Source organism: Triturus cristatus, chromosome 1_1 (assembly GCF_964204655.1).
Source record: "Triturus cristatus chromosome 1_1, aTriCri1.1, whole genome shotgun sequence".
NCBI lineage: Eukaryota > Metazoa > Chordata > Amphibia > Caudata > Salamandridae > Triturus > Triturus cristatus.
The window spans coordinates 43,126,789-43,153,931 of NC_140579.1; the positions used below are offsets into that span (position 1 = coordinate 43,126,789).

Below are 27,143 nucleotides of genomic sequence, written 5' to 3' on the forward strand. Positions count from 1 at the left end.
TACAGTAGGATCAGGTGGCTAAAGTACGTGGAGTCGGAACTTACTGCAATGGGCCTAAGTCACCTTTTTAATGATCCATCCACTTGGTAAGTCCCTAACAAAGCGGAAACTGGTTGAGATATTCATCTTGAGGGCCCAATACTTGAGAAAGGAAAAAAACTCCCACAGTCTGTATGAACTAACTCCAGCGCTGGAGGAGGGAAGTTTCTTTTACCTGGCTGATGTCACATTGCCATACCACACATATATTTTATTAAGATTCCGGCTAAACTTGATTCCATTGATGGTAGGACACCCAGGGAAGCAATACAAACACTCCGATCTTTCCGTGTGTCCGTGCAACAACAGGTCACCACAAACTAATCTTTATGTTTTATTTTTTTGTGGTTTTTACCATCAAGAAAAACATACTTTTATTTGACCAATTTGCAAGCTCCACAATTTTAAATGTTGTCGTGTGGCATTGTATTTCTTCAAATCCTTGCAGAATTCTTTTGTGTGTTTCTCGCTAGGATCATTCTTATGGGCAAGTTTGAAAAAGAGAAAGCAGGTTGGCCCATAAGATGAATTAGGACTGTCTATTATAATTTTACTGTATCTAGTTTATTTATACATGGATGACATGGATTTTATGATAAAGTGGATGATAGCACTTTTTTAAACCATAATTTCTGACTGTAAATACTTATGATCTTATGTGTAAGATCGAATAAAGGATTTTGACTTGACTACTTGCTGCATGGTATGTACTACTTGGAGCCTGTCTTTTAGGGCAAGTACCTTGAAAATTATTCAAAGTAGAAGGGGAGGCAGGTAGGAAGGGGTTTCATGTGTCCTGCTGGACAGGCTGAAAAACAGTGGGTGTGGCAGTTGGTGATGATTTAATAAAGAGATGGAGCTCACTTACAGAGGGACACTTGTGCATGTAGGGACAGTTCTGTTATTTGAGAATCATTATCCAGATCCCAGTTTTAGTGAAAAGCAAAATAAAAGAACTGACATCACTGACAAGGATGACAAGGTTATGGGCCTATATTGTCACCTCCAGAAAAGACATCTTGTAGATCTGCATCTGACTCTACAACAGTGGTAGCTGGCCCCTTGCAAATCTGTATTGATAAACATAATTCTGGATCCAGTTTGAAGACTAGTAAAATATCTAAATAGAGTAATCTCAAAGGATTTAGTATCTATTCGAAATTAAGTATACAATGAAATGTCCTGATGCCCTCAATCATGCAAGAGGATATTCAAATTGCCCTGATAAAGCTGGCGGCATGAGTAAGTACTTGAATAGTGAAACTATACACTAGCAACAACAAACAAGCAATGAAAAGAGACTTCAGAAAGCAGAGGAGACAAGAAAGACAGGCAAGTAGAATTCCATGAAAAATTATAACAGCTAAAGAAGCTAGCATATAATGAATGAGTGAGAAGGTATAAGAAGAACAACTATCTAGCATGTTTGTAACATTGTGTTAGTATATAAAGACTTCTCAAAGAGTCCTCACCATTTCTACTACTTCGACATCCGCCTCGATACGTAAATGGTATAGAAAAGTGGCCAGGTCCTTTCTCATCTGGATGCTGTTATCTTCCATCTGAGCCACAGTGAAGATTCGAATTTTGCACTTACGCCAAACCTTAGACATTTGGGAGAGAGTATTACTTCAAATAAACAACAGATTATTCCACAGTTTTAGTGAACCAGTCTTTGAAACAAGCAATACATCACTGTTCAATAGTAAAAGCACATCTTCTGGGCAGCTCTGTAACCGTGAGGAATAGAGACAGAAAAAGTAAGTGACAATGTTAAAAAGGAGTACATAAAACTTAAGGCGTATTTCTTAGATTCAAGCCTTCATCCTCACTAAGTCCTAGGTATAGTGACAACAAACTATCATTACACAACAAAGAGGATGTGGATCTCATAGTGCTCAACCTAGCAAATGGCTCATTAATTACTGCTAATGTTACAATTGAGTTGCTATTGTCATCATGCTCATCCTTGAAAGTAAATTGGCAAAACAGTAAATCTCTTGAAACTTGTAGGGCTCTCAGATGTTATAGAGCCTGATCTTTCAAGGAAGAGAAGAGCAATGTCAATCATTTTCATCAAAAACTAATTCTTTCTCCATGCAACCTTCAATGGAATGGGAAGTACAGCAACATTAAACACTCGAGTCGTCCAGAAGCATGTGTGCTCACCTTGTGCTGCTTAATCAAGAAGGGAAGCAGCATCAACATGCCACCATCATGCACAACCCACCACACATCTATGTTTCCTTCAGCGAATGGATCTGAATTGCAAGGGAAGAAGGAGGTGTTCTTGGCCACCAGTAGGGCAAGACGTGCTGCTGTTGTCACTCGCACAGTACCTGCAAGGCACAATAAGGTTACATTCAGCACACTAAAGGAATAGATGAATACGTTACCTTTGGTAATGCTCTTTCCTGTGTATACTGTCTGCCTGCAGATTCCTCACCTTTTGAGTATCTCCCAGATGCCAAAGAATGTCCAGAACTTTCAAAGCAACTGTTCCTGGACGCTGATGGGTGGCACCACTGGCTCCATGGTAAGCCTGCGCCATTCAACAAAGTGACAATAGCCATATAATTTTGCCACCTTTGTGCACTCTTCGATGTCCTTAAACGCAGGTCAACTGTTCAAGACTGCAGTGTGAGTGTGTAAAATCTAGGTTGGGACCTTTATAGAGCCTTAAAAGTCCATTCTTTAGAACGTGGAGGAGAGAGAGCAGGGAGAAATCTGCATTTAGAATACCCACTAGAACAAATATCACCAAAGGCAACTAACTTGTTATCCTGATGGATATTTCTAATCCAACTAATGTCATCTTTGAACAGATACCAAAATAATACCTCCCAAAGGTGGGTCTGAGAAGTGGACTTATACCAGGACGCCCTGCACGACTAGGCAGATGTACTGGGCCTCCCTATGGACTTGGTTGTCGACACAGTAATGCCTGATGAAAGTAAGAATGGATGCCAATTACACAGCCTGCTAGATGCCTAATCCTGGAACACCTCTTGCCAATGGTGGAGTGGTGGCATGAGCCCGAAGGCCTTAGAGAGGCTCCATTTCAGCCTGAATGTAGCATGTTTTAACAGGTCCTACTAACCTTATTTACTTGTCACACAGTAAAATATCCCACAGTGAACATATTTAAGTTTTGAAAATGTATTTCATAAGATTCTGATTTTTCTTTTTTTTTTTTTTTACAAAACTTTATATAATTTTTTCATAATGTTTGTGTACATGATTTAAACATGATTATTCATCTATTATAAACAATATACATTCATTTGTTTAAAAACAAAGACCATATCACTACACAATTCAACAACCTGCCCACATGAGCTCTCCTGTACCATACTCCCATCTCACATACCATTCATTCCATATTCCCTCATACATCAGTCCAGAAAGATTGCGTCCACCATACACCGGTAGAATTTAATTTCTTTTCTCCTTCTGGTGTATAGGCCCAGACTGGACACATCACCAGTTTTATTTTTCCTGTGACTAGTAATTCAGGGTAGTAGGAACTCTCTTCTTTTCATCTATTCATTTTGTAGCATGTTGTAATACACAGGATGATCCACCTGATTTAAGTCTGCTTCTGGACCATCTTCCCCTTCTTAGCACTGGCAAAGCCAATAAACAAGTGAGCATCTATCGGGTGCTCCTTGATGCACTTTATGTATAAGCTAATAACTCTTCTAGAGTCCAGCCTGTGAAGACTTTCCTCCTCAGAGGTGTGAGGTGGATGTAAGAAAAAAGGGAGAATGGTGTACTGTCCTATGTGGAAGGTTGACACCACATATCGCAGATAGAAGGTGTGAGTTCACAGAATCAATTCATCCAGAAAGAAGAGGGCATAATGAGTTTTCAACAGCTCATTGACAAAGTGTGTATAAGTAAGCAATGAGTAATACCAATGTAATGGTCAGCAATCTTAGTGAGCAATTGTGCATAGGCTCGAAGGGTGTGCACCTCATCAACACAAGGACCAAGTTAATATTCCATTGTGGCATAATACAGGGCGCAGTAGGAAACATGTATGCAAGCCCCTTTAAAAATAGCATCACAACTGTTGACTTGAATAATGATGGTTGGTTAGGCAAATGTACAAAGGTCTGATAGGAATCCTTTAACACTGCCCACAAATCTTTGCTGGACCAAAGACAAACATCAAAACATCAGCCAGTTTTGCCTGTAGGTGGTCGACATAATGGTCTCTGCACCAGGCCACGACATTTGCCCAGCATCCAGTGGATGGGTGCCTAGACACAAAAATATCATCTACTACTTCAGTGGGCATACCAAACCCATTCATTTGGTGCCGCTCAAACTCCACACATGGAATTGTAGGGTGTAGGGATTCACATGGAGGACCCTCTCAGTTGCTGGGATGTGGCATTCTCCAGAATAAGCAGAAGAAACATAGGACAGATACTCAGGCTCTGAAGATCAGAGCACAACCCTCTTCTAGGTTACTCTGGGGCAGAATAGCAGAATCAGCTGAGCAAAGTCTATTCTAACCCTCCTCACAACTCTGGGAAGGAGAGGTAGGGGTGCGAAGGCGTAAAGTAGACTGGAGTTCCACTTCAGACGGAATGTGTTTCCTAGGTGGAAACTCTAATGCACAGTAGTTGTGACACTGTGTTCTCGTGGTAGTGAAAAGATCTAGCTAGGATATGCCCCATTGGGTGAAGAGGTCTTGAACCATCTGCATATTAGATCCCTTTTGCGGCCCACCAGATGAGATTGTCCGCCCTGTCATTCAGAGACCCTTCCAAACGGTTGACCTTCTGAGAGCTCCTCTAGTATTTCAATCATTTATTAAGCAGCAGTGCCTCCTGCAAATCTGTACCGCCATGCTTCTTGAAGTATCACATGGTGGTCATGTTGTCCATTCCCTGAATTGACTTTCCTCTAGTGGAGGAAAGAAGGGACTTCAGAGCCAACCAAAAGGCATGAAACTCCAGACACTTGGTGTGGTGTCTTTGCTCTACTACAGACCACTGATCTTTATCACTCCCCGATGAATGCCCTATAACCAGGGACAATGCATCCATCACTACTGTGAGCTCTAGGTGAGGTCGGTAGGAAAGTTTGCCGCAGGTCAGGTTGGTCTGCAGTAACCACCATTGCATGTCCCATTACTTCCTCCTCCGAAATATGGATGCTGTCCAACAGGCAGCCCTAGTTTTGAGCTTACTCCACACATAGGTTCTATTGCAGGCCCGGCATATGCCACCAGGCCGAAAGGACCGTCGGGATGCATGATGCTGTAGAGCTGTCCACTCTGGAACCCAGGTGTGAGCCCAAAACATAGGATTCCCAGACATGTTGCAGGGTCAGAAAAGCTTTGCATGTCACTATGTTCAAGATGGTCCCTGCAAAAGGGATCCTCGCGTACACTGCAGGTGGGATTTTGCCACTTTGCTGGAGAAGGTGGCTGTGTCAAGCCCATTTCCAGCAGCTAGTCATCGAGGTACAAGAATAGATGCATCCTGACCTGAAAACATAGGCCACAACAACCATCTTCACCTTCATAAACTCCATAGAGCCTGAGGTGAGGCCAGAGGGCAGGATGGTTAACACTTAGTTGTTCGAACAAAAAAGTTATATAAATACAGTTACATGAAAGTATGCGTATGCAAGTTAAAATACACCATACAGCCTCCTGGATCCAGGGAGGAAAGAAACCATGAAGCAGAGTCAACATTTTGAACGTCTTTCAGAATAAATGTTCGGAAGTCAAAGGTCTGAAATTTGTCTACGACCTCAGTCTTTCTTAAGGAAAAAGTTACTTACCTTTCGGTAACGCATTATCTGGTAGAGACCGTATATAGCTGCAGATTCCTTAACTTTAAATTTCCCAGGCATCAGAATGGATCTGGAAACTTTTGCGTGAGCAATACCCCGGTGTTCCTTCGAGTGGCTCAGTTCGGATCTGCGTGGCGCATTCGTTGGCACCGGATGTAATGTCGCGGTCACCTATATAAGTGCTGCTCAGGCGTGCGGACGTTAGTTGCTTTTCACACTTTCCATGCCAGAAATGCAGAGCCATGAAGTGAACGGACTAGTGTGTCCCCAAACTGGGGCCCTGAGAAGGGAGCAGCCATATCCCTTTAAACGTGTCCGCAGAGAGAGGAGGTATGGGTGGGTCTGCAAGGAATCTGCAGCTAGATATTGTCTCTACCAGAAAGTGTATTACCAAAGTTAAGTAACTTGTTCATCTGATAGAGACTTCTAGCTGCAGATTCCTTACCTTTGAATAGACAACAAAGCCATAGCATTCAGGCAGTGGGATGCGGACAGATTGACTAAACTAAGAAGTCCTGCAGGACCGAACCGGTGAAATGCCTATGCCTATCCCTGCGGACCTGATTGTCTAGGCAGTAGTGTTTGGCAAATGTGTGCAGGGACACCCAAGTTGCTGCCTGTAAGATGTCTAGGACTGGAACACCACAAGCCAACGACGTGATTGCAGCTTTTCCCCTGGTGGAATGGGCACGTATGTCCTCAGGAGGCTGCTTTTTAGCCAGGACGTAGCAGATCTTGATACAGAGAACGACCCAGCATGAAATAGTTTGTTTCTGAACTGCCCGACCTTTCGTAGCCCCTACATAGCCCATGAAAAATTGGTCAACCACCCAGAACTCATTGCTGCTGTCAAAGTGGAATGAAAACGCTCATATTGGGTCTAGACTGTGGAGTTGTTCCTCCTCTTTAGAGGGGTGTGGAGGAGCATAAAAAGTGGGTAGGGCAAAAGATTGTCCCAAATGGAATGGGGTCACCACCTTAGGTAGTAAAGAGGCCCGGGTGCGAAGCACCACCTTGTTCGGGAATACCATAAAATAGGGAGGCTTGGATGATAAAGCCTGCAGCTCACTGACCCTCCAGGCAGATGTTATCGCCAATAGAAAGGCTGTCTTGATGGTAAGCAGCCGGAGGGGACAACTGTGCAACAGCTCAAAGGGGGCACACATGAGGTAAGAGGGAACCAGGTTCAGGAGGAGGATAAGCCGGAAACTGCACTGTGTCCAGAACGTCTCCGATGAAAGGGAGCGTCTGAGGAGGAGTCAGGTGTGACTTCAGCACATTTATAGTGAACCCCAGCGAATGCAGAAGGTACGCCGTAGTCTGGAGGTGGAACACGACAGTCTGCGGTGAGGCCACCTTCAACAGCCAGTTGTTGGGGTAGGGGAAGACTGGCACCCCTAACCTGCGCAGATGAGTGGCCACCATGGCCATCACCTTGGAGAACACCCAAGGGGCACTGGTAAGGTCAAAGGTGAGCACCGTGAACTGAAAGATGTTGAGGCTTGGACCACCAAGCTCCCAGTTGTGGGGTGCTGGCTGAGGAAACTAGGATCATCTGAGGCTGGGCAATGGCGGCGTCCTATTGTCCTATTCACAGGAGCCCCTGTGTTAGGCTTGGACCAAGTGCCTAGAAGGACATCCGTGAGTGCTTCCTTGAAGGGCAAAAGGGGCTCAGATAAGGAAGCCCCAGGCTGAAGCACTTCGGTCAAGAGGTTAGTCTTGACCTGCACTGAGTGCAGCTACAGGCCTAGGACCTCTGCTGCCCTCTTCGCCACCATTGCATAAGATGCTCCCTCCTCAGTACAGTTGATGGAGCGAGCATACCAGTATCTAGAGAGGTGTCCAGTCCACTGGCCTCTGCGTGTTCCTTATACCAGTCCACATTCTCACCAGGGCTGTATAACTGGCGTTATAAAGAGTCCAGTGACCCCTCCCAGTCCTCCCCTATGCTTACATGCCCCTCAAAACGCTCAGGCAACAACCTAGAGACACTGGGCTCCGTTGGCGGCGGATTGATGACATTCTGACCCAGAGTCGTCAGGGATAAGAATGGAGCTGGCGCTGCCAGTGGGCGCCGGGACCATCGACGTTGGGACCGATGCTGGATAAGGTTGTGTTGGCACGACTGGCACCAATCCGGGATCAAATCCATGAGACCTCATCGGAGACGTCGGCGCAGAACCTGATGAGGCCTCCTCTGACCCAGCGGGGACCAAAGACCGCACCAGAGGGGTCAGCCTAATCGAATACTCGGCGCATGGCCTTGTAAAACTCTTATTTGAGCGGCGGTCGCTCCGGCTCCCAGAAACGGGGGGAGGTGCAGAGCATACCTGGCAATAGCTCCATAGAACCGTGCCCAAAACATCGATGTTCTTCATTCGTCTCGTCAATCCTCGACAGATGTGGTGAAATCGAAGTCTATCTAGATTTCTTCTTTCTGTGCTTCTTCCCCGAGTGTCCTGAGGACCTGAAGTGTAACAAAGATGACCCGGGGTCCCTGGAGCGATCTCGTGAACTTCTCCTTGACCGGGACCAAGACCTCCTAGGAGTCGCGCTAGATGGCGTTGACTGCTGGGCAGCAAGCAGCTTTAGGGACCGCACTCTCAAAGCCTTCGGCATTCTGAGCAAGACTTGTGTCATGGTAGCACTTGAGACACCATAACAAACAAGGTGTGGGTCAGTAACCGACACGGCGCAGTGACCGGTGCCACACAGCTTGAACCCTACCTTTCTACAGGACATTCTCTCGACACCCAAGAGAAAATCTTCGACAAAACGTCTAATAAGAGTCTGTCAAAAATAGGCAGAGGGGTAGCTCTTCTCCGGATCAGCTCTAACTGGCGCAGAAAGAAAAGAACTGACATCCGGCCTCTTGGGTGATGCCTATATAGGTGACCGCGACCTCACCTTCAGCGCCAACGATGCCATGTGGATCTAAACGGATGCACCCGAAGGCACACAGGGGCACTGCTCAAGCAAAAGTTTCTAGATCTAGTCTGACGGGAAACGACCTTTACAACGCGGTCTTTGGATGGCGCTCTACACTAAGGAATAGTATGATTTACTATTCCAACACCTTCCCTACTGTTACACAAACTTGGAATAGTAAATCATACCATTCCTAAGTCCAGCACCTGAAGTGCAAGTTGTTGTAACGACTTGCGTTGTAATAACCGCGATGTAATGTACCGTGAGCTAAATGATCGCTTTGTATCGTCACATATCCAGTCTGACGCCTGGGAAATTCAAAGGTAAGGAACCTGCAGCTAAAAGCCTCTATCCGATACCAAAAAAATTAGAATAAATAATTTGGGGGCTATTTTCTGATAAGAATCATATGTGCATGTAAACGTAAATCTATTGCAATTGAAACAAAAACACAGATGTTTAGAAATGCATTTTAAAGCCTATCTTTAACTAGGCCTCGACTCCATGTTTAACAAGATGGCTACTGTCTCATAATAATCATTTTGTGTATATTTTTCTCATTAGACACCACACGCAGCAAAATGTGCAGTTTGTTTTGTAATGATACGCTGTTCTCAAGAACTCCGGAGGAAGCCTTTGCTACTATCAAAAAGAACAAATGGACGGAATGCTGAACAAATCAAACATTCACCCCCAGTCACAGATATGGGTTAAATCCATCGTTCATTTGTTCAGACATATAATTGAGAAGAAGGAGATGTTTTTAAAGGAGTCTGGGTGGAAACTTGAGTAGTGCAATCCCTTATTTCTATCAGTTGACTTTCTGAAAACACTGGTTGAAAATGTTGTCTCATTAATGTTTACTAAAACATCTAGAAATGCAATTTGGTAATTGTCTACTTTGTGTGCAACTTTAATGGTCCGTTGTTTAGTATTCAAATCTGAACCTTTCCATAAAACATCAATCATCTATACAAAGTATAAATATGGCATAAAATCTGTACTCCATCTCTCCTGGTCATAAATGTAGCTTTCCTGAAAGTTCCCCATGATAATATTGGACCTCGTAATACCCATAGATGTACCAATTTTTTTGTAGGAAAAAGTCAGTTCCATTGAAAATATCTGTAGTGTAATACAATGTAAAGTATAACAATTTCAACAAAAACACTTCATTTGCTCCAATTTCTTCTTTTTTCAGTAATGCCCACTCCTCTGCTTTCATACCATCAGCACGTGGAATCAAAAATGTCCTAGCTAACGTAACGGAAAGTTTCAATTCTATTAAGGACTCGGAGGCGAGGATTATGCTATCCTTTCTTCACTTTATTGATAGCAGCCATTCTAAGTCAAAACAACTACCAGTCCCATGAACCATAGGGAATAAACATTAAAATTATAGAGATAGAATGTCCCCTTCAATGCACCAATCAGGCGTCCCTAGGGTGTTGATAGTCCTCTGTTTGTGACTATACTTCCTCTTTCGTTGCTCAGTCAGCCAGTAGATTCACATCAGGAGTCTTGCTTACTCGAGTCCCCTGGAAAATTAAAAGAAGGCATAAGTGACAGCAGTGGCTAAGGTTTAGCCCTGAGGAGAGAATGCGACAAAGCATATACCAGATCACAATACCAGAATGTCACGTAAACATTTTACTTACCCCAATACGAGGGAGGGAAAACAACCAAGTTGTATCCTGGATGGGATAATCCTCGCCTCCGAGTACTTAATAGAACGGAAACTTTCCGTTACGTTAGCTAGGAAATTTTTCATTCCATGTCAGGCCCGGAGGCGAGGATTATGCTAGTTTAAAGCTTGCTCACAACCAAAGGAGCCATGTCAATAACCGGATTAAAATAAAACCGCTTAAAGGTTGAGTCTGAAGACCAATCCGCTGCATTCAGGATGTCTTCCAGACAAGCTCCCAGGGTAAAGGTCTTGGGGGCCATAGCTCCTCTTGTAGAATGAGCACCAAAAGCTCGTAAATCTATGCCTGCCTCCTGCATAATCCAACGGACCCAACGGGCAATCATGGGAGAAGAGACCGCCTTATGAGGCTTCTTAAGCGCAATGAGCAACTGGCGTTCCCCAGGGGGTCTCAACTCCTCCGTCATCTCCTTGTAGGCCTTGAGACAGGCCACTACACAGAGTTTGGGAGAGTCAGGGAAAGCAGGGTAGGAGACAGTAGTCGTCCCACACTTGGTGCGTCCACGAATGGTAAACGTGACACCGGTGGGAGAGAAGATCCTACCAGACACATCCAAAGCTCTGACATCAGAGACCCGTCTGCAAGAAATCAGGCACAGAAGCATGGCCATCTTAGCCGAAAGTTATTTCCTGGACAGAAACCTATTCGGTTGCCAAGACTGAAAGAGGTTCAATACTCTTAACATCCCATAACTGGGAATACCGAGGCTCCGGGGGAAGTGACAGACGTTTACCCGAGGAGTCGACAAACCAAGGGGTGTTCTCCGACAGGTGAGCCATCAACCAAAGCATGACCAGCAGAAATGTCGGACCTGAAGGTGTTGATGGTCCTATACGCGAGACAATCCTCTGCTAGGGAGGCCAAAAAACTCAAGATGGCGGTCACATCAGTTGCCACGGGATTGAAATTCCGTCACAGACACCACCGTCTCCATGTGGATCGATAACGCTTCAGAGTGCTGTCTGCCCAGGCCTTGGACAGGAAAGTCTCAGCCGCTCCCGAAAGGCCCGGGACCGCCCATCGTCCCCTGTAATCCGCCACTCCATTAGAGTCAGGGAGCCTTGTTCGATCAATGGGTGAGGATATCCGTCTGGACTCAGAAGAAGAGCAGAAAACTGGGGGAGTGGGATTGGAGAATCCCAGGAAAGTTCCAGTAGAACCGGAAACCAGACTTGAGACCTCTAAATCGGCGAGATGAGAACAATGGACACTCTGCCGGCGAACCTGAGCCGAAACCCAGGTTATCATTGCAAACGGGGGAAAGGCGTAGCCCGCTTCGGTCCGCCAGCCCTGGAGGAAAGCATCCGTCTGTTCCGCCAGAGGGTCCGGCCTCCAACTGTAAAACCGGGGAAGTTGGTAATCCAGGCGGGAGGCGAAGAGGTCGACCGAGAAGGGACCCCAAAGACTCTGAAGATCTGCAAACACCCTTGGATGTAGCTTCCAGAGACTAAGATCGTGGAAGTGTCAGAGTGAAAGTCCGCCACCTGGTTGTCCTGGCCGGTCAGATACTCTGCCGTGACCAAGATCTGATGGTCCAGGCAATACTGCCAGAGGTTAACCGCCAAGTCCGAAAGTGCTCACAAGCGAGTGCCCCCAAGATGATTGATATACCGGACTGCGGAGATATTGTCCATTTTGAAAAGGACGCAGGAGCAAACCGAATCCTTAGTCCAACACTTGATGGCGCATGAACCCGCCAAAAGCTCCAGACAGTTGATGTGCAACAGCTGTTCCGAATGAGACCATACACCCCCCATGGTGACGTCACCACACTTCGCGCCCCATCCAGATCTGCTCGCGTCAGACTCGATATCGATATCGGGCGCGGAACCAAAGATGGCATGCCCATTCCAGGCTTCCATGTGGGAGAGCCACCATTGAAGCTCCTCCTTGGTGTCTGTTGTCAGGCCCACCTTGAATGAATAAGGGTGACCCTTGCGGAGATGTTCCGCTTTGAGGCGTTGTAAAGCTCTGTAATGGAGCGGGCCGGGAAAGATGGCCTGAATGGAGGCTGACAGAAGACCGACTATCCGAGCCAATAGTCGGAGGGAGATCCGAGCCAGCCTTAAAGCTCTCCGAAGTTCGTGGCGAATCTTCGTCAGCTTGCGAGCAGGAAGGCTGAGAGTGGACTCCACTAAGTCTATCAGGAATCCGAGGAAAACCACTCTTTGGGAGGGAATCAGAGTAGATTTGTTCTCGTTTATCACGAACCCCAAATTCTGGAGAAGATCTACCGTGGTTTGTAGGTGTCGAGACAGGGTGCTCGGATCCTGCGCCATCAGCAGGATGTCGTCTAAATAGACAATGAGTCTCATGCCTGACGCCCGCAGGTGCTCCACTGCCGGCCTCAAGACCTTGGTGAAACACCAGGGGGCAGAGGACAGACCGAGGGGAAGGGTGGTGAACTCGTAGGTTTTGTTGCACCACTGAAACTGAAGGAACCTGCGATGAGGAGGGAAGATGGGCACCGCTAAATAAGTGTCCTTGAGATCGAGACGCGCCGTCCAGTCTCCAGGACGCAGGATGTCTCGAAGGAGATGGATTCCCTCCATCTTGAAGTGGCGGTACACCAGCCACTCGTTGAATTGTCGCAAGTTGGTAACTGGACGTTGACCCCCATCCCCTTTGTCTACCAGAAAGAGGTTGCTGAGAAAACCTCTTGGATGCGGCACGGTTTCTTCTATTGCACCTTTGGTCAGAAGGGCATGGACCTCCTGGTCAATCAAACCCGCGTCTACCTCTGAAAAACAAAGTGGTCTGGGAGGCACTACCTGCACTGGGGTTCCTTGAAACTCTATATGAAAACCCCTTACTGTCTGTAGGACCCAAGCGGCCCCCGTGATAGAAGTCCACATTGGGAAAAAATGCGCTAGACGGCCCCCCACTTTTAGAAGGGAAGATGGGACAACACTCACCGGAAGAAATGGAGCCGCCTCCTCCTCTGCCGCCTCTGTTCTTGCCTCGTCTGCCCCTGGTGGGGTAGAAGTTTCAGAAGCGGGCTTGATCTTGATATTGTCCCTGGTTGGAGCCTTGTCCTCTGGTCTGGTTTGGACGGCCAGAGGAGCGGACCCTACCTCGTCCGGCCCCCCTGAAAACACGAGGGCGAAACACTTTCCTGATGGAAATTTGAGCCCTATCTAGGGAGGTGAAGGTGTTAACGAACCTCCCCAGCTCCTTGATATAGGTTTCTCCAAAAAGGCCACCCTGAGCCACAGGGCCCGCCTCAGTGTCTGCCAGGTCCCCTAGTTTGGGATCGACTTTAATAAGAAGAGACCTGCGCCTTTCTGTGGAAAGCGCGCAGTTGGCGTTTCCAAGGAACACCACTACCCGTTGGGCCCATGAGGAGAGATGCTCCGGAGAAATTAGTGAGCCCGAAACCTTGGCTTCCTCTGCCATATCCAAAATTTTGGTAATAGGCCCCAAGATATCCAACAATTTATCTTGACAGGCTCGGCAGGACCTGTCTATACCGTTTTTAGGGTCTTTAACACATTTTTGTAGGAAGGTAGCCATTCTGGGATCAATTTCCGGAGTAGCAGCTACCTTCCCCTCTAAAGAAGGGTGGGGACACTCTGCCCTAAGGCAATTCCGGGTAGCAGGTTCTAGCGGACGGCAAATCCTACTGGCCACATATTGGGCGACTTTATAAGAGGGTGCCCAGTCAGAGGAGCGCGGGTGTAAGACATCGTCTGAATCCAGCATGTCTGCACAGACGTTTGTGTCAGCCGCAGGCGGCTTGGAAGGGAGCCACGGACGGGACCGCTCAGGAGAGGCATCCGCGTCCCCTTGGTCATGAGGTAGAAGGTATTGGTGGAGGTACAGAAGAGGGGGTTGCAGGGGGAGCAACACTAGATAGGAAAGCCTGCTTAAGGCGGACAAAGGCGTTGGAACTTGTCCCTGCATCCCTTGCCCGTTTAGGCAGAGGGGAATGAGCATCTGAGGCAGAGTCTTTGGACTGAAGGCCTGAAGCTGAGGATTGTGCGGCCCTGGCCAGTTTTTCACAGGCTTGGTCAATTTTGTGGGATAACCGCTCCTCCAAAGGAGTCATAGCCAATTCCACCGCTTTGTGGATGGATTCATCAACAGCATCATAGAAATAGTCTCCCCAGGGAAGAGCCGCCAGGGGGTCCTCTTCCCACTGATCATCGTAGACGGTGTCGTCAACGGACAATTGGCCAATAAACTTGTAAAGGAGGCTATCCTTAACTAGGGGTGGCTGGGAATCACCCAAAATATGGGCGGGCAGTGCTCACAGGGAAAAGGCCTGAAGCCTAGGACCCAAACAGCCCTGGTGCAGAATATATTACTATGGGCAGTCTGCCTAAAAAAGGGTCTTTGCAGTATAATTGCGCTACTGACTGTGCATAAAACAAAGCGTTGTTGGCCTAAATATACTGACCACCATGCAGAAAACTCTGCAATGCTACCTAATGGCAGATACAGACACGAGCAACCAGGCGTTCACAGGGGCGTTAAACAGTTAGAAGATGCCTAATGGCAAGGTACAGACCCTTGTCAGGGGCGTGCAAGGCAGACAATAGACAAGGCTCGCGAGCGGCAGTGCAGCGCTGGGTTCCGACGCTTCGTTCCGACGCTTCAGGAATGATCGGTATCCCAAGCGCGCCCGCCGCGTCAGAGGACGTCGTTAGGCGCCCTCTGGTGGCGTTGTGAAGCCACCGCAAGCCCGCACCAACAACAGCCGCCAGGGAGTTTGGAGACTCCCGCGGCCAAAGTGAAGCGCTGAGTAGCGGCGGTTCGCTCAAGACCACACAGCACAGAAAAGACGCAAAGTAAATAACAAAAAACAAGGAGAGCGCGCCGGTGAATTTGACGCGTGCGCTCGACACAACCGCTCCATGAGCGACTGCAGTTTGAATAATGCCAGTAGAGTCTGAATTTGACGCGCGCGCTCGACACAACCGCTCCATGAGGGAAATGGAAACCGCGGTATTTTGCGCACGGAAAAGCCGCACTACAGCATATTACCCAGGTAATGAGCACACATCAAAGCGATATATGGCAAATAAGTGCATAAACAAAACAGCAGATAATATTACAAACAGTAAGCAAATAGAGCAAAGGTGACTTATCTTGACTGCAAGCAGCGAAGAAAGAGGAAGTATAGTCACAAACAGAGGACTATCAACATCCTGGGGACGCCTGATTGGTGCATTGAAGGGGATATTCTATCTGTGGAAACTCTATAGTTTTAATGTTTATTCCCTATGGTTCATGGGAATGGTAGTTGTTTTGACTTTGAATGGCTGCTATCAATAAAGTGAAGAAAGGGTAGCACAATCCTTGCCTCCGGTCCTGACATAGAATTGATTTGTAAAGTGAGTTCACAACTATGCTGCGAAGCCAAGTCTGATTAAGTTTATCCAATGTTTGTGATTGCCAATTTATTGAGAAAATCAGTAGTGTCTTTTATATACAATTTTTGTTCTTTAACAGTTGGTTGAAGAAAATCTACATCTTGTCCCTAAGGTTCATCTAATCCATTATAAGCTAATATAATACACCAGAAAAGAGGATCAGGAGGATGCTTGTTTACTTTGGGTAATGTACAATTAAGAAAGAGCCTGCAAACTCTTGTTTTTTCTATAATCCTGCCATAATCAATTGCTTTATCAAGAATGGTATTATAAATAGATGAAAATGTTAGTGTTGGATCTGTGTCAAGTGCCTTATATGTAGTAACTTGACTTTGATAAAAGTGGCAATCAAAAAGTCAATGAAATAAGAATGTTTCATATAATAAATGTGTGGAAACACTAAAGATATAGAGGTTAAGATTATTTGTTTTGCAATTAGGAATATGGGAATGATTTCTTACATTCGATTTCATTAAAAATGAACACAATTTGGTTGAAATATTGATGATTGTATTTACTTTGAAAAAACAAGCTTGGGAGGTGGAAAATGAGTTGGGGCAGATGTGAAGGAATGGGCATAGCCATGCTGAACGACCTGCAGCACCCACTGGTCTAAAGTTATAGCACACCAGCTGGGTGGAAAAAAAAAATTCCTCTCCCTACAGGTTGCACGTTACCATAGCAGAGAGAATCAAAGCAGCTTGGCTACAGTTGCGCCGGGAGAGTGCAGAAGGGAGGGGGCTGCTAACCGTGGTGGAGTCCATGGTCTCTGCCGCCACCATGCCCTCTAAAGCTGCAAAAGGGTTGTGCTGGCTGTTCTAGCAGGGTGGCAGTAGGCAAACTCCCGAGAGTATTCCCCAAATTTCCGGTATTGCTGATGAGATTGATGGGCTGGAAAGAGTAAACCTAAACGCAGCATGTCTTTAAAGTGCTCGAGTGCAGAGTCAGTTTTTCACCAAAAAGCCTGGAACTAGCTAATGGCATACCCATAAGGGATGAGTGCATGCCACAGGAAGATCCTGTGGTGCCCATCCAAGCACAACACCCGATAATGACAATTGTGAACATGGCAAAGCCCATGCCTACTATTGTGTTCAGGCTAGCCAAACAAAAATATTTAGCGGCATTCTTTCTATCCTGAATTGTTGAAGTGAAAGTTCTTGAATTTGTCAAGGAAGGCCAGAAAGATCTCAATGGGCATATCCTACAAGGCATGCGAGTAGTGTTCCAGGAAGCAGGCGGTGCTCATGGACAATCGTGCTAAGCTGGGGAAGGAAGAGACTATTTTGCCAAATGCATTAAAGCGCTTCCACTCGCTGTCCAGAGGCGCAGTGGGGAATGCATTGGGATTCACCATGTTGGTAGAAACCTGAAGCCCCAAGCTCTAAGGAGTCGGGTGCTTGACAGGAAGGCTGGGTCCCCCTGGGCAGCTCTATGGCACCTGCCACCCAATGACAGAGTGTGAGCAAAACACAGTGTATACCAGATACCCATTGTAGGAGAGTAGGATCTTCTTCTTATGGTTACCCCCACTTTTTGCTGATGTTTCACTGTTTTTCGACTTTAGTCTGGCTGGGGCCCTGCTATTCAGGACCCCAGCCTAGCTGCTTCCTCTCTAAATTGATCCCTAGTACCTTAGGTACACCACAGATTGGATACTGGGGTGCCCTTATAAGTCCCTAGTATATGGTATACTATGTACCCAGGCCATAGGTACCCCAGAGGCCCACCAGGGGCTGCAGGATGTATTATGCCACCCCTGTGAAGCCCTCCACAAAGACACCACAGGTCTGCTATTGCAGCCTGGGTAAGGTGGCGCATGCACTCCTTACTAAGATATAGGTTCACTGTATCTCACCTATCACTACACATATAAACCTATCAGTCACCCCTATGGCAGGCCTTGGTTTTGTGCTTGGTTTTGTGTGAGAGGGTGCCCATGCATGAGCAGAGCCCCCTCTGCAGCCTTCGGAATCTCTTCTCCGGGGTGGTCTGTGATGCAGCCTGACCATATACTCTTATGTGCATTATAACCCAACGGTAAATGCTAAATTTGGACTGGCTGCACGGAAACATGTTGTGCTTGGTGTCAAACACCTTGGAATCATACCCCCACACCAGTGACTGGTGTGGGAGTATGATCCCACCCTTCTAGAGGGAGAGACATGACAGCACCGGTATACCTGGTAGCAGCTAACCGAGCCATGGCATCACAAAATGGATGCTGCCAGCCACAGACACGGGTCTGGCCTCCTGCTGCTGACCGAACCTCCGGCAGGGGAGGCCTGGACAATAGGTTTCCTGTCACAGGGAGGTCTTACCACCTCCCAGACAGGCCTTAGTGGATTAGGGCTGGGTGGGAGCACTCCAGGAGTGCTTTGAAGTCTGCACTGGAGCCACATTTGGTGTCCCTGTGCATAGTCTAGCTCAAACCGGTTGCAGGGGCTACAAGCCCCTGCTCTGGCGCAAAACTGGACAAAGGAAATTAGTGTAGCCACCCCTCTTTCCAAACCCTTCCATAGGTGGGTCCCCAGAGTAAGTCCATCCCCTTCCTTGGGTATAAAGAAGGAACCCCTGTCCTTAGGACTTTAGATTACACCTGGACGAAACTCTGCTACAGAAATCCTGGAACTTCGACGATCTACACAACTAGATGACTGAAGAATCTCCCTTGGAGTAAAGGAGTTACTCCTCTGCTTGGCAGGCACCAAAGACGCATCTGACCGGTCTGCATCTCCGAAGCTCCCGCCAGACGCCGAAGACTTTGCAGCCCAGGAGGTGGGTTTCCAGACTTCCCAGAGGCTGACCCGAGTCCCCAGCAAAGCTGAGACCCGTTGCCCTCGTGGGTGCCATGGAACCAGAACCCCTGGACACCGTGCACATTTGCAAGTGCATCAGCTTCTCGACGTCCTTTGAGGCTGTGCATTGGGTTACTTGTAGCCCAGACCCCGAGCACCTTTTCCACCGAAGACTGCTGGCCTACACTCCACGAGTGTTCCGTGAACCCGCCCTTTGTGTGTTCGCTCGAGGCTTCTTCGCGATCCGTGGTCCGTCGGCTGTCCCTGTGAAGGCAACTCTGACTTCAATTGGGCTTCCCTGGTTGCTCCAGACGTGCCCTGATTCTCCATCACTTGGGGAGTCCCCAGGACCTTGCTGGTCCGCATCGAAGCATTTCTTCTTTCTGCGTGGGTAGCTGTTGCCAAGGCTTGTTGTGTCCAATCCGGGCACCAACGCTGCAGCACTCGAAATCCTTCGTGGGACAGCTCGAATCCAGCTCCTGGTCGTCCTCGACACCCCCTGGTCTTCGTGGCTGAAGAGTCCAGGGCATTCGTCTATCGTGCCCCTGGTCACTGGCAAGTGACCGAGACCCTGTCCTCTCTGCTTTCAGGTTCTTCTCTTCTTCGATCCAGGCTTGGATCTCTTCGGACACTTCTCCTCTTCCCGGCATCAGCACTTTTCAGTCTCCTGCCATTGAAAACGACGACGCGACCTGACACCTATGCACCCGGCTTCCCTGGGTGAAGTAACACGAGTACTCCGGTGCTCCCGTGGGTGTTAGCCCTAGAACTATCCAAGTCCAAAAGGGTTTGTTCCTAGTCCACCTCTGTCCTTAAACTTTCAAATTCTAACCGCGACTCTCCCCATAGAAGCTAACGGGAGCTCGCGTCTGTGTTCTCACGCTGCACACGGCCTCCGTGGGTCCCCTGTGTCCCGGTGGTTCCTTGGGGTCCCAGCGATTTTACAGGCTCTAGGCCTTGTGTCTAGTTAAGTTGTGGTTCTTATACCACTTTTTTAGTATATGTTTGGTCCGCCCCTAGGGCCTAACGTGTATTGTGCTAATTTTCTGTAATATTTTAAGTGTAACTTATGTGCTTTTGCCTCTAGCCTCATAAAGAGACTAGAGGGGTGTGTTTAGTAATAAATACATATATTTTATATATATACCTCGTGTGGTCTCCTTTCATTTAGCCACTTAAGAGATTATAGACTGGTAAAACAAGCTGCTTTACATTCCTTCAAGACTTAGCCTGAAGTCTGCTCTCCATAGCTACCACTAGGATAGCTTTCAATAAAGGTTGTCTTTAACCTATCATCAATAAGGGGTTGTTTGGACTGGTGGAAGGTGCCCACTATAACTCGTGGACAGCATATACCAGGCCAACTTCTCACATTGGTGTGCAGCGGTTGGGATTCAAGCTTGCCATTGTTTTACCAGACAATCTCAAGTGAGTGACTAACTGAAAACCACTAAAGGTACCTAAGGTACATATAATACAAGCTTAAACTACAGTAAGTTCTACTGAACTTAGAGTTGTGTGTCAAGGGCTTAGCACACCCTTTCTACAACTCAAGAGAGTTTAGTAGGCCACACTAGAGTAGGTAGTGCATACACCACACCTCACTAGTGATGTCTTCAAGGCCAGGAACCAGTGGGTCCCTGCCAGAAGCCAGTGGGCTTCTAGCCTCCAAGTATGACAAACTCCCATTCTTAGAATTGAGAGCATTGTGTAGTACTAGGAAGTTGAAGACAGGGAAAAGTGCAAACACCCAACGCCTCATAGAGGTACTGCTGTTGGATGATCTCAGAAAGACCTCCAGGTCTGAAGGGGTAGGCAGAGTGGGTGGGACAGCAGATGAGGTAGGGCCCAGGGGTACAAACAGCCCTGACCTGACCTCAGGAGCTGGCCAGGAAGAGGACAATGATCTTGACCTGGACAATGCAACTCCACCTGAAGATGAGGAAGATGGCCATGATGGCCCTCTCTTTACTCCACCAGGAAGAATTGGGAGTGTGCCTAGAAGGTCCATATCTCATTCTCAGGAGTCTAACCATTCTGACACCTCCATAGGGACCTCTGTTTCCTCTCATAGGAGGGAATCCTCTCATGAGAGAAAAGAGAGACTGCTCAATTATGAGGAAGCTCAGCTTAGGATCAGAAGAGAGCAGATAGCCCTAGAAAGGGAGTCCCTGGAGCTTCAGAAAACTAGAAAGAAGCTGGGGCTAGAGCCTCATGGTGGCAGCAACGTCCCTATTGTTAGGGAGAGGTCTCATGACCATAGAAACCTAAACAAGATTGTCCCTCCCTACCAGAGTGGGGATGACATCCACAAATGGATTACTGCACTGGAAAGGGCCTGTAAAGTACAGAGGGTCCCCCAGGAGCAGTGGGCAGCAATCTTGTGGCTCTCCTTTGCAGACAAAGGTAGAGATAAGCTCCTCACTGTAAGAGAATAGGATGCTGATGATTACCAAAGCTTGAAGAGTGCACTGATTGAAGGGTTTGGCCTAATCACTGAACAATATAGATTAAAGTTCTTAGATACCCAAAAGGCACAGAATCAAGACTGGGTGGAATTCGTAGATTGTGCTACTACGGCTCTGGAGAGCTGGCTGCTTGGCAGCAAGGTATGTGATTTCAAAGGATTATACAACTTAATTATGAGGGAGCAGATCCTTAATAATTGTCAAAATCAGCTGTTGTATCAGTACCTGGTGGACTCTGATCTGACCTACCCCCAATAATTGGGAAAGAAAGCAGACAAACAGGTCAGAACCAGGGTGAGGCAGAAAGTTCAGAACCAAGGTGGTGACCCAGAGAAACAAGATTCAAAGAACTCTGACAAGGGTGGGGAAAAGGGTAAAGACCACAAGTCTTCTCAAGGTCCCCAAAAATCTTCATCGGGGGGGAGGGGGGGGGGGGTCCCAATCTAACAAACTGGTTAAACAGAAAACCCATTGGACTAGTGACTGTACAAAGTCCAAACACTCAACTCCAGCCACCATTGCCCCTAAGGCAACTGTTCCCCCTAGTGCAGCTACAATTGGTAGTACTCAGAATAAGGCTGTGGGAGGGTTATGAGATGGACTCTGGCCTAGTCAGAGTTCCAAATCAGGCTGTCCTGATCTGTGTTGGAGGCATGGATATGTCCTCCTTTGTGAGTCCCAGTAACTTGGGCAAATACAGTACAGACAGCAGTCTTTGATAAATGGAAAAGAGGCTTTGGCATTCAAGGGGACACAGGAGCAAGTGTCACAATGGTGACAAAAGATCTTGTGGATCGTGGGCAGATTATACTTGGTAAAATGTACAAAGTGACCAATGCTAGCAATGTCAGGACAGACCATTCTTTGGCAGTTGTTAATTTCTCCTGGGGAGGGGTAACTGGCCTCAGTGCTGTGGTAAGTGCAGACCTCCCTGTTGAATGCTTGCTTGGCAATGTCTAGAAACTTCAGCTTGGGCACAAGTGGAGCTCAGGACACATGCAGAAATGCTAGGAATCCCTGCACATGTATTTGCTGTGACCAGGTCACAGGCCAAAATGTCAAACACTGAACAGGCCCTGGATTCTGGAAGAATGGACCAGGTGCCTCCCAAGAGGAGGAGTAGTAGGGTTAAGGCAGTGCCTACCCCCTGTCTCAGAGTACAGATCAGCCTCCTGAGGGAGATGATCTTAGTCCTGAAGAAGGAACTGTCCCAGAGGAGCTTGAGCCTGACCAGGTTGAGTTCTTGGGGACAGGGGGTCCTTCCAGGGCAGATCTGAGCCAGGAGCAGTTGAGCTGCCCCTCTCTTCAAACGCTCAGAAAGCAAGCTGCTGATGAGGCTGCTGGGAATGCTAGTGGCACCCATACAATTTAGTCAGAGACCCCAAACCTGGTGCTTCCAGGAGGTCAGTAATACCTTTGAGGTTTAGGGGCTTCCTATAGACACTAGCCCATGATATTCCCCTAGCAGGACACCTGGGCCAAAACAAGACTTGGGACAGAATTGTTCCTCACTTTCATTGGCCCCCACATGTCTGAAGACACCAAGGAGTTTTGTCGCTCCTGTGTAACCTGTCAAGCCAGTGGGAAGGCAGGTGGAACACAAAGGCCTCCCTGATAACACTATCAGTGGTGGGGGTTCCCTTTGAGAGGGTTGGGATTGATATAGTTGGTCCCATGGATCCTCAAACAGCATCTGGGCACAGATTTATCCTGATGGTGGTGGACCATGCCACTAGGTACCCAGAAGCCATTCCACTTAGGACCACCACAGCACAAGTGCTGGCAAGGGCCCTCTTGGGTGTATTCTCAAAAGTGGGTTTTCCTAAGGAGGTAGTATCTGACAGGGATGCAAACTTCATGTCTAGTTACTTGACTGCAATGTGGAAGGAGTGTGGAGTGAATTATAAATTCACCACACCCTATCACCCACAATGCAATGGTTTAGTTGAAAGGTTCAACAAAACCTTAAAGGGCATGCTCAAAGGTCTCCCAGAAAAGCTTTGGCGCAGATGGGACATCCTTTTGCCCTGCCTTTTATTTGCCTACATGGAGGTGCCTCAAAAGGGGGTTGGTTACAGCCCTTTTGAACTTTTGTTTGGCCATCCTGTTAGGGGTCCTTTGTGTCTGGTGAAGGAGGGATGGGAGTTACCTCTCAAACCCCCCAAACAGGACACAGTGGACTATGTACTTGGTCTCCGCTCCAGGATGGCTGAGTATATGAAAAAGGCAACTAAAAACCTTGAGGCTAGCCAGGAATTGCAAAAGGTCTGGCATGACCAAAAGGCTGTGCATGACTGTTTACCAGCCAGGGCAGAAGGTGTGGGTTTTGGAGCCTGTGGCCCCAGCAGCCTTCCAAGATAAATGGAGTGGCCTCCATACAATTGTTGAACAGAAGGGGGAGGTTACCTACTTGGTAGACCTTGGAACCCCCAGAAGGCCCCATAGGGTACTCCCTGTCAACAGACTAAAACCATATGTTGACAGGGCAGACATGGGCTAGCTCATGGCTACTGATGAGGGACAGGCGGAAGAGAGTGACCCACTCCCTGACCTGCACTCTCAGAACCCTGATGATGGATAAGTAGATGGTGTAGCCTTGGCAGGCAGCCTCACTGTCCAGCAGCAAACTGACTGCAGAAAAGTTCTCAGCCAGTTCAGACATATGTTTTCTCTGACTCCAAGTCAGACTACCTGGTGCACTCATGAAGTGGACACTGGGGACAGTCTGCCTGTTAAAAATAAGATTTACAGGCAACCTGATCTGTTGTATTCCGCTTTAGGTGTCAGTATATAGGTTTTCCTGATACATGTCCTTATATAGGCACAATTCGCTTTGCCCTTATATAGGCATGGAATCCCATTCCTTATTTAGGCATTAGCCATGCTATCCAAATATACGCATGGCCACTTACATCCGTCCAACACAACGTCACAACGAGTTCTTAGAAAACAGACCCATAAGCTGTTGGGAATTTCCCAAGCCCAGGATTATTGATTTCTACAAGAACTCATTTATTATGCATGAACCTCTATACCCTAAGGGTTCATTCATGACGTCTTCCTCTGCCCGACTGTACGTCAATGCAAACATTCCTAAACACCTTCCAGGTATAAATATACCTTACCGTACCATGGCAAGCCACAGCTCGGCTGCAAGACTTGATACTGCTCGCCACGGCGGCAAGCAAGGAGGAGACCTCAACTTAGAGGAGCCTGTGTCCCGGCCTGACGCACTGACAAGATGCTGTCATCCCTGCTCGTAGAGAATCCAGCTTTTACTGTTCTGACTCCCTTCGCGGGGTGTTAGAGTTTGAGAACCGGATAGATATTCTAACCTCTCTCATTCTTAAGGTATGGAGCTGACAAGAACCTAGAGGGACTCTTGCCATACAAACCTGGCATACAAACTATAGCATACCATACTATAAAATACAGCACCTACTTCTTACCTTGTCCTACACTTAGGTACACTGGGGTAGAACTAGTTAGAGAATGCATCGTATGGGTACTCGCATTTTTAGCCTATGTTATTTGTGTATCTGAATATATGTCATAGCTAAAAGATAATGCTAGCGCAGTATTATTTCTTTCTACTGTTTACGTAGTACATGATATATCTTGCATACTGTCTTATGATTCTAACAGCACATATCTCTTACACGAGAAATAAGACTGTTCAATAAACTCTTTTATTGAAACGCCCGTCTACTCTTTCTGTGTAAGCTCTGCAGAAACTAAGCATGCACGATTAGCTGAGTGAAACTGTTATCTATTGTTTCCACGATTCTGAGAGTGTTCCGATTCTAAAGGGAAACAAAGTTGTCATGTTTATGCGGTTGCCAGAAACTACTCCCTTCTTGATTCACAAGGAGTTTCTAGTGGCCTCTGAGTTAGCTGGCACACAAAGAAATTAAGTTTAATATAAGCGATAGGGGCATACTGACCTCAGAATATGCCAAAACTATAGTGTATATTATTCCAATGCGCAGAGCCTATTAGGGAAATAGGAACTACACTACATGGTGGCCAACATTTGGTAAGGCAGTAATTTAACGCTAGATACTGAAGTAACTCAGTCGTGCTTTTCTCAGAGACCCCTACTCACATACTCCAAAGACATTTGGAGTGGGTAAGGTTAAGTATCCACCAAAACTGAATAGGACAAAAATCCTATATTAGCTGTTTGTTTTGTTCAACGTTGAAGGATACAGTGTTCCAAAATATTGTGCACCTTATCTTTGTTTCCTTGAAACTTGTTCTACATTTTTCAAAAAACAATGTTCAATTTTGGGGATAATGCTGAGGCTGTTCCAGCCAATGAAGCATTACATATTGTTGTAAATTCTACCAGTTTTAATGAAACCGATGAGGATGCGATTCCTATCCATCCGAATATAAGAGCCATCACTCTAAAACTTATACAACATGGCCTAACACCAATAGGTGGTAGAACAGTTTTTGTGATAGAGGCACCCAAATCTTTTCAGACAGAGGTATTCTATTCACGGATAGTATTCCCAGAATCATATCCAATAACAAAAGTGTTTCACTTCTTTAAAGAAGATGATCCACCTGAGGAATATATTCCTTTCGAGGATATTGAAATTCCACTCACATACCAGGAGCATGATCTCTGGTTTAAAGGTGCCCTAAAACATCACAAAAACATTACCAGGCTCGGTCCACTAGGTAGACCAGGATCAACATGGCCGATTTTAGCCGGCTACACACCTCATCCTGACATCGAAGAGATGTCAGATGAGGAATTACTCACTCGGTCCACTAGGTAGACCAGGATCAACATGGCCGATTTTAGCCGGCTACACACCTCATCCTAACATCGAAGGGATGTCAGACGAGGAATTACTCACTCAACTAAAAGAGTTAATAAAGATTTAGAGACAATTAGTCCAATATGTCATGCAGACTTTCACAGTCCAACCACCAATGACCATTGCAAATCAAACCCCTCAACAGGGTAAAACACTGAAAATTACTCCACAGACTTTACACGCAGTCATGGGTAAAATGCCCACAAAACGTGAACAAATTTCATTCTGGATAGCTCAAAAAATTACTCAAATCGAAGCAGTATTTCCTAATACTAGCCCTTATAAGAAACACAGAATTCTAACAATCTGTTTACCAATTGGGATCACACCACAACTGGAAGACTGCACCACTTGGGGCACAGTCTTTGCTGCCATCTATACTAAAACACATGGTGTTCCGTCAATTGCAGTAATACCAGATATCCTGAAACAAATTAAAATCTAATACGGGGCAGAGCCTGCTCTAAATTTAGGTATGAAATTACTGAAAAAATTCGACCAGGTCTCAACAATAATATTATCTAATATTAAAGGGGAGGCAGCATCAGTGGTGATCCGCCAACGCTTAAGGGAATTTTGATGTAACAGAACATCAACATGAACTACCCAGAATAATAGGGAAATCTTATGCAGAATTAGGCAGAGACAGTTTGGGTGGAAAACCTTTGAAGCCAAAACTGTCTGAAGGTCCTGAGGAGGACTGTATTAAACAAAATCCTACATCTTCTAAAAAGAAGTGGGAATCTAATAAACAAAATTCAAAAGAGAAACGTTCTCAATCCAGAGGTAGGTCTCCTCAAAAGAAGCCCTCTGAAAGGAGGTATAACCTCAGGAATAGGGATAATTTGAGAAAACCTGACAGGTATCAGGATACTGATACATGTTCCTCTCGTACCTTTCAGATTTCGCCACAAACATACGAAAGAAGAGGACGGTCAGATCACAAAGAAGAACGCTGAAGTCCTGAGACGATCAACACGTTCAGAAAAATAAATCAAAACCTCAATTCACCAAGAAAAAGGTAGCAGGTCTGAAGATCAGACATGCCGAGAATATTGAGAACACAACTCTAGAACGTAGAATGGGCTCAGACAATGCTGGACAGTGCAGCAGAAGTAACAATAGCTCGCCAGAACCTGAAGGAACTTCTGGAAATAGTGGACTTGAATGAGTACATAACAGT

General features: G+C 46.7%; 1 protein-coding gene across 2 annotated transcripts in view; it reads right to left on the bottom strand.

The window, feature by feature from the left end:
* The window catches only part of LOC146869314 (solute carrier family 12 member 6-like), an 818,593-nt gene that overhangs the window by 213,072 nt on the left and 578,378 nt on the right, over positions 1 to 27,143 (bottom strand). For both annotated transcript variants that reach the window (XM_085648043.1, XM_085647962.1), the window contains 2 exons: positions 2,209 to 2,378; positions 1,512 to 1,643 (listed from right to left, as the gene is read on the bottom strand). In XM_085648043.1, coding sequence (XP_085504169.1) covers positions 1,512 to 1,643; positions 2,209 to 2,378 — 302 coding nt within the window. The remainder of the gene's footprint in view (positions 1 to 1,511; positions 1,644 to 2,208; positions 2,379 to 27,143) is intronic.